Here is a 14165-nt window from a genome sequence, read left to right as displayed (position 1 = left end):
TGCTGAACCACCTGAGAAACCTTCTGGCAGTGGTGGCAGCAGGTGGTCTACATCCTTCGAGTATAACAACTCCATTATTATTGTTATTATTATTGTTGTTATTGTTATTGTTGGAAGTTGGACGTTCGGACGGCGATGCTCTACTGTATGGCGACATCCAAGCTGTGGTCGTGCTTTGGATAGTGGCTCCTTTGACGGTAGTAATGGAACTGGTTATCTTAGCCGGGTGCGACACCCAATCTTCCGATGCGACGGGCATTTGTCTCGTCCTTTCGTCGGACGAGTCAAAAACGAAACCACAGAATGGGAAAGTCATTCAAGGTTCTAAGCCCTTCCGCGTGCACAACTGTCCTGGAAATTCGAGCGAGTGGCTAAACATGATTCCGAGGTGTGCGCGCGGCACAGGCGTGTCGACTGGTCTCGCGAGACGTCTAAAATGGCGTAGCCGTTCGCGTAAATGACAAATCCTGTGGCGCGCTCCTTCCCCCTTTGCAACTTCCGCGCTCCGTAACCGACCGACCGAACGCGATCTTGCACGTTTCCTTCAAACTCGGCCAGCGAGTTTTTCTCCGCTATTCGCGAGAAAGAGAACCGACGAGGATACGCTTTTTGCGCGTATCCCAAGTTTCGCGGTCGTCGCTTCCAACTTTATCTACGTTGCTCGGATGTTTGCTTTAGCAGCGAACAGTCACGTGCTTCCCCTTAACTTGTTGCACGCACCTCCGCGACTCTTTCTGTATTCTAAATGCGACCCTGCTTGTCCGATCGATGCACAGTCATCGCTCTTCCCTCGCTGATCTCTCTATTTCCTTCGCAAACGATTCACCAAATTTCTCTTTGTTTACGATTTCACACTCGCTCGCGTTTCCGTATTCCCTTATCATTCGCACGAGACGCGATACAAGGAAGAGGTACCGCGCCGAATTAAACGGTTCCTCGTAAACGTAGATAAAAACTGCGGTTTAGTTCTGTTAAAATTCGGTTAACAAAACGGACGAGCTATTCGATTTATTTGGTACGTTATAAGGTACTTGGTTTTCATCGCAGCCTTTCTATGTAATACTATGCTACGTGGTGGAATGGCGGTGGTTATATCCAGGTAAACTACGCGGATACGAGAAACATTTTACGTATGTATATTTCAAAGAAACACCCGCGAACGAAGCGTCTAGCGATGCTTTCCAGAGATCGTTTGCCTCGGACGCGTTAAAAAATGTACACAGCATAGATTTTTCATTAAGTAGGATTATTGCACTCTGTCCTACTTCGCTCGATCCGATCCAGTCTCGATTAACGGTTTCTCGTGGACCAGTGTGAGGCTCTCTTCGTAGACGTTTGCACACATGGAACGATCAAAGTTTTCTACGAATGCATACTCGGCCAAGCGTACACAAAACGGTCGTATTCGCGAATGTTTCCTGTCCCTTTGGAACATAAACTATTCGAGACTACGCTGTCGGCAAAGTGTTTGGAGGTCGAGGTTGATGTTTCGTATTGCTGAACGTTGCTCGGTCGGTCACGTAGTTGCCGCATTATCCGTGTTTCGTTGCGCTATATCGCCAACTACTATCCCCGTCGTCCTCGTCTTCGACGTCGTCGTCGACGCGCACGGTTCATTCGGTTCCGATTCACTAACGTTCACTCGTATTTCCTTCTTCGTTGCTTGAAAAACGATTAAGCATCGATCGAATATTCCTTTCGGTTTCCTGCTAGAAGCATGTACGTGTAAGTACTTACTCACGGGAAGAAGGAAACGCGTGCACGAGTAAACGTGTCGCTTGATCGGTGGGATGTACCCAGGGAACAACTCGCACGATACGCGCACTGATTTGCACTTGGAAACACAGCTTATCGGAGTTTGCACACAGGGTATAATCGGATTACCGATCTTGTCGAGTCACGTTCGAAAAACACCGTTTAACCCATATTGAGAAACGTCGCGAGCGTAGGCCTCGATTGCACAATTTCATCCGGCTGGCGTGAAATTTAACGGAGATAAGGAAGAAAACGTAAAAGCGCGGAGAACGTTGCCAACGAGTCGATTCTAACCACACGTTTCTCGACCTGACGACAGACTCGAACTGCCACCGACCAACCACTTCTCTCGACACTGTCTCTGCCAACTTGCTTCTTCGTGCTCCTCTACCACTCCTCTTGTCTACTGCCGGTCTTCTTTCTATCTCCCTCTTATTCTCTTTCTCTCTTCGATCCGCGCGCGTGTTCGTGTATCCATGCACGCGTATACCTTCAGCATAGCACCGACACCCGCGTTACCACTACCGGTACACTGTCGCTAACTGCCCCACCACATCGCTACTTTTTCTTCGGTCAACTCCCTCTCGCACTCGGTACTTCGTAACTGTTTCTTTATCTCCTCCTTCCTCCTTCTCCACGCGCGTAGCTTCGTTACTCTCGTCGCACTTTTGCTAGCGAATACAGTTCACAAACGTCGCAACGAATACAGCTGTATATTTCGCGACAACTCGCCGCTTTCCGGCACAGCAACACGTTGTCGTGCTCCACTCTGTCCACGTTTCCACATCGCGATACACAACAGATATAACGCGTGTGTACACGCACCGACGCGATTCCGTGGGCGATCGCGCTAGTCGACGAACGTAGGTAGACGAAAAAGATGGGAAATTAGAGTAAAGAAGATAAAGCTACGACACACAGCTGACGCGCCATGACTGACAGAAGCGCGATCTCGCGTAAGTCAAATGTAACGTCACTTCTCGCGGCTCACCCTCGAACCATCCCTCCTTGTTTACGTGCAGACACTAGTCACGTGATCGCCCGTCAGCCATACAATCTTTCGCGTGCTTGCGTTTTCAAGCGTTTCTCGTATTTCGCTCTGCGTCAGCGTACCATATTTTCACGGCTTATTTAATTTAATTAAAATTCCATCGACTCTGCGAGAAAATGAACGATAACGAATTTTTCGATTCCCGTTTGCTTATTAAAGACAAACGAGCGAGTGGTAGACATAACAAAGTGCAACGTAGTCTTATATTCGCCGAGATACGATTTCATAAGGGTCTCTCGACGATTTCTTTTTGCCATCGACAGAACATCGTTTACGTTGAAAATGGAAAGTCGTATTTATTATTCGGACGAGGAGCGTAACCGCCCGTTCTAGAGACGAAGTAAAAACAGAAAGCGTGTCCGATCGAGTTCAGTGAGACTTCACGCCTCTTTCCGTACCTTCCTCCTTATTCCTTCATATTTTTATAAGTTGCAAAAGCTCTCGAACAAATCCACTCGATCCACACACGTGCAACGTAAAAACCGGCGGAATTACGATCATTTCAAATCTCGCGAGTTCTCTTCGAATTACGATTATTTAACCCAGATGAATTATCCGATCTGTGCTTTACTTTCAAGGAGAAAAGAAAAGGAACAAATTTCTAGGTATATGGCATTAAATTAATTCTCTAGATACGAGTGTAGACATATTACAAATGGCGTCGAAAATATTTAGTACACTTTGATTACTGCCATCTTAAGTGTCTGACAGGAACTGATGATACCTTTTACGTTTCCACTCGATTATATATCAACGTATCAATCGCGTGATATAAATGTTTACCAACGGGGCTTTGAAACGTAATATCGCGATACAATGTTAGGCATTGAAGAATAAATTGTGCCTGGACAAAAGAGGCAAAGCCAAACGGCGTAATGCAACGTATCGTCGAGCAGAGATGAACGAAGATATTCTTTATCTCTTTGTTTCCCAGAGGTGTAACCTTTCGACGACGTACACGCGTACATACCGACGCGGCTTGATCGGACGGAACTCCGGATGAAATTATCAATGACGAGTGGCCGAAAATTCGAATGCGTCGATAAATATGCAACAACTGCGATAATATAAAACGATCGTCCGGTGGATAAGGCGGATATTCTGGAACAGAACGAGGAGTTTGACCCGACGGTTGGTGAAATTATCCAGCGATTTTCCAACGGAAGGTCTGGGAAATGTCAATAAGCATTCATTATTGAATACATTTGCATTTAAACGGACAGTGAAATCTAGATGTCTAGCGCGGATGTTGATTGGCGTCGACGGTGAGGTGGCGCGACTAACGTAGAGATTCCAGTAATAAATCGTAAAACGGTTGGAAGCCGGCACGGTATTCTCCGCATAAAAATAGAGGCGCCACCGAGGGATTCCGTAATGAGCGTAAGTTATGCAACGCATTAAGGACAGTGCCCTCCGTGTGCGGATAACTTCGGGAATTTCCGTTTCTCCACGTGCGAGTAAATCGTATTAAGAGGGTGGTAACGATTACTCTTCGATGCCAAGATCCTCTCTCTCTGCCTATCTTATTTTCTTCTCTATTTCGTCTCCGAACCGTACCGACTCTACCATCAGTCTACCTGACCGATTTCTAACTTTTTCCCTACTTTCCGGTTTTTCTTTTACCATATCTATAATCGATTCTTCGACACATGTGCCGTTCGGAGATGCGCACATTTTCGACCTTTTCCGAACTTTTCCGCTACAAAACTCGATCGTCGCTTAACTTTCTATGTTTAAAAGAAATTTCTACATTTCGCTTGTTTTCCGGAGTCGGTCGATCCGACCGACGAATGGTTCATTTATATCTTTTCTTATTCCGTTCCGTTCCGTTCCGTTCCGCCAGGAGTGACTGGTCGTGATGGGTTCGGTGTTAGATCTTCGCCCACTTTCGATCACTCACAGCGGGGTTCGAGGAAAAACAAGGAAAGGAACGATATCGATAAGATCGTTGACCCGCACGGTGCTCCGTATTGTTTGCTCTCGCGGAAATGAAAGTAACGTGTTAAGATTGCAGAGTGGATAATTACGATTGTTTGCGGCAGACGTCTGATAAGTGTCCTTGCCTCCATTTTCACCTTTCCTCGAAGATAAAGAATTTAAAAATAAATCCGAGTGGAATTAGGCTAAACACACCGCATCGATGGGAAAGAAAACCGCGCGAAACAATCGCCTGTTTCCTGGGTTCGGATATGAACGAATCAGAAATGAGAGAAGAGGAGAAAAGAACGCGAAGACAGTAGTCAAAGCCGAAAGCGAGTGGGAGGAACGGTATCGCGAAGACGAAGATCAGACGTGCGCGTGGCTGCTGCTCGATCTCTCTAGATAGTGTGACTCCGAAAAAATCTTCGTCAACGTTGGTGATCATTAAAATACACACTTGACCTAGAATACCCATAGGTGAAATGAATATAAAGGCGAGGTTACAGAAGGTTCGAGCGACGAGGAGGAAAAACCAGGATGACAAAGAGAAAGACGTTGTTGGCAACGGTTCAAAGCGCAGTTCGACCTAACTAAAATACTGCAGTGCTCCACTACGTGTCGCATACCAGGTGAAAATATTGCGGAACTGTTAGCTTACGAACCGAGAATATATCGTATAACGAACAGCGTGAAAAATCGTCATCGCACTTTCCCTGTTAGATCGGGCACATACGGTTATTTAAATGCGCATCACTCGCGATGACGCGTGCGTTTTTCGTTATCTAAACCGGAGCTAGATAACGATCGCTCGTTTAAATGCGAACGATTCGAAAATTTACACGGCAAAGTCCAATCGCGTCGCGGCGCTGTATAAAAATAAAAACCTCAAGGTCCGACGATGTTTCGTAAGCGAGAAATGATTATTGTCCGTTTTGAAACGAAAAACATCGGCTGCAACAAAGCGCATACCGGTGGATGATTTTTATGAAAAAGCGGAATCGGTAGAGCGACCACGTAAATACAGCCGAGCAGGATTTCCACTCTAATAACGTTAACACAGTGGTCGGGACGTGCGTGGTAACAACAGCGGTCGGAATCAACAATGCTAAACCACGGCAAAGATTTTTAGCTATTTCGCTGTAACGCGGTGCTATTCGAAAGAGAGCGCCCTGTTGTGTGCCGTCCGAGGATTCCTGCGTTACCGACCGAGCGAGCGTCTGCGGACCAACGTACCCAGCGGATAATGCATCTAGTGCCTGGCATTTACGATCGACACACTTGTTTCGTTCTTTATTCCACCTCGTAAAGCGCGGACGCGTGATGCTCCGAAATAGGTATAATTTCTCCTTCGTTATTCTTTATTTTCCCGGGTTATTAATAACGCGAGAGTCTCGATATCGGGTTTCTCCGGGAATGCTTTTCGATCACCAGCTCGATCAACAAACTCGTTGAATTTATCAACTTACGATCTAGGATAAAGTATACTCGATATCTGTGTAACGGAATTTAGAAACAAAGATAATAACGCGTTCGCGTAGGAGAAAATTTCGCGGATGCATTTTCCGATATGGCGACAAAGTGATTTCCGCGTATTATAGGATGATTTACGAGAAGCTACACACTTTCCATTTCTTCCATAGAAATTGCGAAAACAATAGTTCTTACACAACAAATTATACGTCGCACGGCGCAAAGAATACTTCTTTCTTGTGATTGTTTTCTCCCTGCCTTTCCGTGAAAGAATGCATCGCAAACCGAGCCCTGCGACGTGGAAAGATCGAGAAAGAGAAAAATTAAGAAAATCGTCAATTTTTAATTTTATTAAACTTTGTAGTACTCTTCGAATCGATTATTTCTCTTCTTGGAAATTTTTTCGTAAATTCGTTAATAACGAGGTTAGGATCCGTCACATTCGCGTGGTTTACCCTGCATATGGACGAAATAAAATATGGCGTATGCAGAACGAATATTAAAATAAATTTGATACTGAGATAATAGTCCACGACTGATCAAAAAATAAACGCAAAATCCGCTTACCGTAAGCAAAAACAACAACAAAGCCAATAACTCGGCTTTATACAATGGAGTGTCTTTGTCCTCCTGAAAAAGCGGTAAATGCAAATGAATTAGCTGTACATCGTGGATTCGCACTATCGCTTTAAGCAGCCAATATAGACGAAAAGATACGACCGAGGTATACTTTGTTTCCCAATGATATTTGCTTTAACCAGATGTTACGTTAACGATAATGCCATTCCGGAGGTGCCATTACGCAAGAGTACCGTTCTTTCGTTCACAGAAAGGAATTATTGCGATGATAAAGTAGCGGAAGTAAATAAATGTCTAGGTTAATTCCATGTTTTATTATGCCGCTGAACATTATCGTTCCGTTTCAATTTCAGACTGCGGGAAAAAGAAATGCACGCTAGAATTCGCGGAATAAGGAAAATATAAATTGAAATTAAAGGCTGTAGTTAATAAATCAATCGAAATGACGGTTAATAAACGTCTTTCCTAGCGCGAAATTCGCACGGTGTATATATACTAGAAAGTCTCATGCGTCTGCTCGTGTCAGTTTAGAAGCGGCTGCACCAATGTATAGAACATACCGATCGATGAACGAACCAAGCAGAATGGTCACGCGATACGAAGCAATTTTCAACTGGCTGGTCGAAAAAATTTAGTGGTCTGGTTCTCTTCGTCGGCTGAAAGTTTGAATAATTCCGGGAAATTAATTTGCTTATTTATTTTCTCTCCCGAAATAACACCAAATAGTATTATTTTTAATAATGCAGTGATAACTTTACCCTCGCATACTGCATTATTTTACTTTGCAATTACCACGTCCTCGAGAACACGTCGATTAGCCTTTCATATAATGTTACGTATATATATACCTGACGTAACTACGTTAGCGTATCGAACGAAGAAAATAAAGATCAACGACCATTACGATTACGTTTCATGCATAAAAATGCGGAATATTAGATTTACGTTGGATATGTGAATGAAAAAAATGATCAAAGCCAGATAGCATGAGAGCGTATTTTATACCAGGATTATAAACTTTATCGTACTCACTGCCGTTCTTTGAATGAACAAATTATGTCATTACAAAATATCGGATGCAATTTTTGTTATACATTTGCCGAGAACTATCTTCAAACTATAACAGCGATTAATATTCAAAAACTGAATCTTCTGAAAATTTTATTTGTGGATAATAGTCGATATATTATGCTCTACATATTTTTTATTTCTCATCTGATATTCTACGTATATATATATTTTTTATAAAATAATTAATAACAATGGATCAAATGATCCAATATCGATCCCATTTTGTAATTAAAAGACGCCCGGTATCCGTAATAGTTTACGAGTTATCTTCGCCTATGCCACTCTATTTACCATGGTATTACGCTCGACCACGCATCGATCCTGTTTCCATGAAAGTGACTCGACAACATTTACAAAAATATTAGCTTCCTTCGTGCTGTTCTCGTTTGTCAAACATCTTCAGTGACGTACATACGAGCAAAGATCATCGATGAGTGAAATTCCGAAACCGTTATTAATAGCATCAGCCTCGATAACAATGGAGAAGTTCAAAAATATCATTTAGTCCGAGCGAAAAAAAAAAGAAAAAAAAAAAAAGAAAAATCAATAGTAAAAATGTGTTTCATCGTCGAATGATTAAGCTTAATCACCGAAGCGCTTTAAAAATATCTCAGGTTAGACAATTACTAATGGCGAATACTTACAAATTGTTCAGAAATAGAAAGAATATAGAAATACCTCGGAAAACGTTTAACGACGATTTGGAAATGGTTTAGAGGATTGCTGTAAAAATAGATTCGTCGATGAGTCATTCCATACGACGTACGCAAAGGACTCGTGTTCATTGTGTGGCGGTTCGACGTGAAGTAGCACGCGCAATAGACTCAAAGATCGACTTTACTCGACTGCGTAGCTGTTTTCGTAAGAGAACCACGAGTCGCGAATAAAAACGGTAATGCTATTTTTTTCGTAGCCACGGCACGAAAGAAATTTTATTTAGTCGAGACTCGTTGACCTTCAAGGCTTTGTTCCTCGAGAGGCGAATCGCCGCGGGAATGCAGCTTTAAGGTTTGTCAATTGTCACGAATATGTCGGATTCGAATAAATTCGCAATCAATGATTCGACGAAGAATATTTACCTATGTGTATACGCGGACGATATTTCTTAATAGCGAAGAAGTTGGGTAAATACGACTGAGCAGAAGGACAATGGCAGGTCGTATTTCGTGGTTCGTAGGTTAGGGACGACAGAGACAAGGAAAGGATAAGGATCGTTAAGTTGGCTGCGGTGATCGTTGGGTGAGAAATAGCGGCTCGCGGTTCTTCTGTCGCATCGAGACTTTCCATGGTGCTTCCGTGTTGGCACAATTAAACGGATTAACGAGCGCGCATTTCGCTTCTTAATTTTCTTCCGAGTCGAAACACGAGGATGCGCGAGAATACGACCGTGATTAACGTGATTTTAACGTCGGTTGCAAATTCGGAAGGAAATTATGAAACGCGACTATTATTACATCAGTTTATTTCGACGTTACACGCGGTCAACTTTCGAACGATCTCGAGATAATGCGAAGGACTAGGACAGTCGGTAACATCGCGAACAGTAGGTATACAAACGATTAAAAATTCTTCGATTATCGACCGTACCAGTGATTCGAATGCGACCGATATTTTCAACGGTACCAACGCGAAACTATTTCGGTGCAAATTTTCTCTTCGACTGTACCGATAATTTCGAGTTGCTTGATATATGCACGCAGGTGTACCAACTTTATTATTTTCAGAAAAAAAAGGTCACAGCTCTGACACGTACCTTCTTGGTTGGGGTTGTTAACGTTGGGGTTAGGATGAGAAGTCAAAGAGGACGGCGTGTCATCCTCGGCGACGCCCATCGTTGTTGCTGCCGTTTGCTGATGATGCGTCTCCACTTCTGTAGCCTCTTCGCACCTGGAGAATAAAGACATTGCAAACTTTCTTCTCATTCACGTTCGCGCGCATAGTCTACGTGTATTTCGAGATGATTGCCACTGATATATAACGCAATAATCAAATTACACGAAATCTCTTATCCTCGTTGACTCGATAAATTACTCGCGATAATCGCTAAGATAAATCCAAAATTAGAAATTTATTTTCATCCGAGACTGTATTATAAATAATAAAATTCGTACTAATTACTTATACATAAAAAAAAATAATTACAATGCACGTGATTGGATAAAAAAATTTTTCGAAATTATTTTCTTCGGAGGAGCGATCGCTCTGGCTAGATTCGTCCCTGATGAAACGATATTGCTCGCAAAAGAAAAAAGAAAAATTAGCAAAGCATCGCGATTCGTGTAACTCGATGTTTTAGAGGGGTATGAGGAACGAGGTACAGTTGTTGGATTACTTTTTGTCCCGTGAGAAATGGCGTGGTAAAATTTTGGCCTAAAAACTGGATAGGGGTACTTTTTCTCAAAGCGCGCGACATTTCTAAGCGAGCGCGATTCGAGACAGTATTTTCCACCAATCGCATCCATACCCTCGCGAATAGAAAGTGCTTACGTAAAACTTCGCTTTACTTGCAGCGGCAGAGTCAAGGACCCGATGGAAGTACAACGTAAAACGTATGTACGAACGCGCATCCGCGTAAACCACAGTTTACGTTTACAGTGTGCCGCGTGAGCCTAGCTCATTGACATCTGACGACGCGAGAAACCCAGATGCGTGTGTACATACACGCATTTCTGTCGCCCAATACGATCAATCTGTACGAAGCCCGCTTAAAACGAACAAAATTTCAAATGCTCACCGAAGAAAGTTTTCGATTTGGTCACTTCTCGGTCATAGAGCATCGAGAACGTGACAAAACTATGCATAATAAAATACTGCGCAAACAGTAAACTTTCTCTGCGATTGACGTACTCTTGACACAACGTGACGCGCTAACGCGCGTGTCAATAGTAACGTAATCGTTTTTGAAATATATTTGCGTCCGATTAAAATACGTGACAAATATTTTCCCGAACTTAGTCGCGTTAATTCCGGGTGAAAAAGGCGCGAATGATTTATCATTGGAAAAATAAACAGGGAAAAAAAGGAAAAAATTGAACTGACTTCAACTACGTCGAGATTTCTCGGAAAGAGTCGTCACGAAGTTGTCGCGTATCGATATATCCCCGTCGCGTCGAGTCGAGTCGAGTCGAGTCGAGTCGAGTCGAGTCATTTATCTGTCGCGTATCAAACAGATCGACCTATATTTAACTCACTATCGGCAGTCCATGACAAACGGTCGTGGTCACATATTTACGATACGTATAATTTCAATTCAAAATATTCATTTTTAACGATTCATCTAAATTTTCGATTTATTAAACAATCAACCGAATACTTTATTTCCGTAAATAACGAGAATATAATTAAAGGACGTACAAACGAGTGTAATGGGGTATAGGTTGAAAGGTAAGATGCTTAAGCCAGCGTACTGTAGATACCGTAATTGAATTATTATTTGATAACGCGTTTTACGATGTAGAGTAAATTTATATTCGGAAAAGTGAAAAACGCAGTGTCCGTAAGTTGGCGCGACGTGATGCGCACAGCGAAGAGAGACAAGAGGAGAGAATATCGCGGTGTCGCTAACGGTATATTGACCTCCGCGATGCCGATTGCCGTAAACACATATTCTATATCTCGCACGTGACTAACTACTATGCCTGTTTGAGTTTCCATGTCGCGACATTTCTTTAATTTCTCCCTCAGTAATGCATCCCTGATATTTCGATATCGATTGTTGCTTGCGCGATGATTCCAGATTCGTTTATAACTCGGCACTTTCACGCGATTCGCACGATCGATAATTCTGTTGAATTTCGACGGGAAAAAAATTAGGAAAAAAGAAACGAGTTATTTGGAAATACCTTACTTGGACGAAACGTGTTCCACGGAGTGAACGAGAAACCGTTTAGTCAGGAAGAAAGAATAAAATCGTAAATTGGAAAGAAGCAACTTGGTTCGCGTGGTAAGGTAACGTTATCGTTTGTTCGCGGAGCTTGACTCGAAAGGCTGGCAGGTTGAACAGACCCAACCGCGACGGAGATACGTGTTCCCCGTAGCGAAACAGGCTCTCCTCCGTTGACTCGAGCAAGACACGCTGGGTCGTTTCTCCTTCGGCCAACGACCGTCTCTCTACCTTTAGTTTCAACACCGCTCCCTTTATGTGTGCCTCTACATAAATGCTATACGTCCCGACTGAACCCGACGTCCGAATCGTGCGTCTTTTCGAACAGCGAGCACCACCAAATGCGCGGCGCTGCTTGAAAAAATTGTCCTTGGAAATAAAGCGCTCCAGAAACATTCGAGTCCCTGACGTGCAGGGATGCGAGAAAAATATAGCGAACACACTCGCATGGTATACGTATGTAAAAGTAAGAAATACATTATTAGTCGTGCTATATTGTAGAACTTGTTGATAAACTTTTCTATACGTTTATCGCAAAATATCCTGTAAAATATCGAATTTTTGTTAGAAAATTAAATTTTCTCTTGTTAATAACAATTTAACAAAGATGCATAATGATTAGACATTAAATCGCTATCGAATGATCGAAAATCGTATGAAAAATACGTTTGAATGAAATTATGGAGAAGGCATAATGTGGATGGTTTATTTCAAAGATAATGTAGGTTTGCGTGTTCTAGCGCATAGTTTTCTTCGAAAAAAGCAGAAATTATAAAACAGGTGCGGTTTATCGCGAGTTTAATGCATTTTGAAGCGTTTAAGAGATGAAGGTCGATGAAGCAAAATTCGAAGATGAAGCAAGAGTGACGTTTTCGTGGAAGAACGAGATCAAGGATCGAGTCGAGAAGCTTTTGAAAGACAAGACCGGTTTCACTCGCGTTCCTGTCACGATATTCATAGCTATGCGAGTATAAAAGTGTATAGAACAACGCTGATAAAGCACCCGATAGTATGCGTAGAAAGAGACATACACGGATTAAGCGCGAACATACATAAGGGATTATGTGTTGTGCAGAGTTCAATGTAAATGAATTGTATTTATAACAATATTTTCTGCTTCTTATCGGCAGTTTTCCGTACCGTCTACGAAGACAATCTTTTCCACTGTCTTATACTCGATGAAGAGCCGTCGCAACGGATGCAATGTTCGCTGGCAACGAAACCCTTTCTTCTCCTTTCGCCATAATTTTCTCGTGAAATCCGGCACGCAACGAACGCCGTGTATTTTCGAAGACACACCGTACTCACATCTTAATACGCGACTCCGTCTTGAAACTGCATTCGTAGGCCCGGTATTTGATGCTTGGATGTTAGAATCGCGTCAGCTCTTTAACCAATGTTACTCTCGATCTTTGATATTCACTGTATTGCACTCACTCACCACCGCGCTCCCCTCAACCCTCGAATAAGATAGACAATATACTCGGCCGAGTTACAGACCTACCGAGCTACCAGCTATCGTCCCGAGTCCCGGCCAGTTCTCGATGTCTCTTTTCCGCGCTGAGAACTCTTCACTTTTCAGTCGAGTTTATTTATCGATTCATACAGGATATCGAATTTCTGTTTATCTGGATCACTGAGACCACTCGCCTTGAGAAAATCTCGCGTTGATGTCTTATGGACACGTACGAACCGTGAAAATCGTGAAAACGATGAGATATTGACAAATACGTCGCGGCGTCGCGACACTGTCGACTAAATTTTATTCGACCACCAGATGGCGCCACGTTGCGATCCCTCGTCCTTTAACTCCTAAAAATATTCATACTAAACAATGAAATATCTCGTATACCTAAGCCTTTTTATACCATCGATATATACCATATGTATTTTTTTTTTTTTTATTTCATTTTTACTTACTTTTTAATCTCCGAAGAAAATCAATTTATTTGCAAGTCAATTCGAATAATCGAAAATATACGTACATATGTATGGATCATTAATTCCATTTAAAATCTTATACTGGCTCACTGGTATTTTCAAAGTAATTAAATATTTTTTTCAAAGCACTTAGCATATGTATGCTTCTAACGAAAAATCAGAATATGGAGGAAATTATATTATTTATCATTTAAAATAAATACAATATTTTAATTGTTATGACATAATTTAAATTAATAAAATTGTTAATTCACTAGGTTGAAGTGAGACGTTCGTTTTATAATTTTACTAAACTTTACATAATTATTAAAATATTTATTTACTTTTATTTCGAATATTAATCTAACTATAGACTCAAGTAATAATAAATTACCAAAAATGTTACGAAACTATGATAGATAATTTATTATGTTTTCGATTTAATTATTTTATAATTTATGATAATAATATATAATTTTTAAATAATATTTTACGAATCAAAAAATATGGCGGGGG

At 41.9% G+C, this 14165-nt stretch overlaps 2 protein-coding genes across 7 annotated transcripts in view; one reads left to right on the top strand and one right to left on the bottom strand.

Annotated features, from left to right (window-relative positions):
* Positions 1-13486, bottom strand: part of trc (Serine/threonine-protein kinase tricornered) — a 51631-nt gene extending 38145 nt beyond the window's left edge. The window contains exons 1-2 of one of the 6 annotated variants that reach the window (XM_017896659.1): positions 13038-13486; positions 9600-9733 (exon numbers count right to left, since the gene is read on the bottom strand). In XM_017896659.1, the coding sequence (XP_017752148.1) occupies positions 9600-9733; positions 13038-13039 (136 nt within the window). In that variant the 5' untranslated portion in view covers positions 13040-13486. Of the gene's footprint in view, positions 1-5; positions 2203-9599; positions 9734-12869 lie in introns of those variants that run through there. The other 5 variants (XM_017896658.1, XM_017896661.1, XM_017896656.1 and 2 more) reach the window with 5 other exon arrangements.
* A 235-nt stretch (positions 13487-13721) lies between these two features.
* The window catches only part of Taf11 (TATA-box binding protein associated factor 11), a 2256-nt gene continuing 1812 nt past the window's right edge, over positions 13722-14165 (top strand). The window contains exon 1 of the mRNA XM_017896648.1: positions 13722-13773. The gene's annotated coding sequence lies outside the window, so the exon portion shown is untranslated. The remainder of the gene's footprint in view (positions 13774-14165) is intronic.

This window comes from Eufriesea mexicana, unplaced genomic scaffold (genome assembly GCF_001483705.2).
Source record: "Eufriesea mexicana isolate 0111107269 unplaced genomic scaffold, ASM148370v2 scaffold320, whole genome shotgun sequence".
In the NCBI taxonomy this organism is placed as follows: Eukaryota; Metazoa; Arthropoda; class Insecta; order Hymenoptera; family Apidae; genus Eufriesea; species Eufriesea mexicana.
Note: the sequence above shows the minus strand (reverse complement) of the source record. Positions and strands in the feature narration are given on the sequence as shown.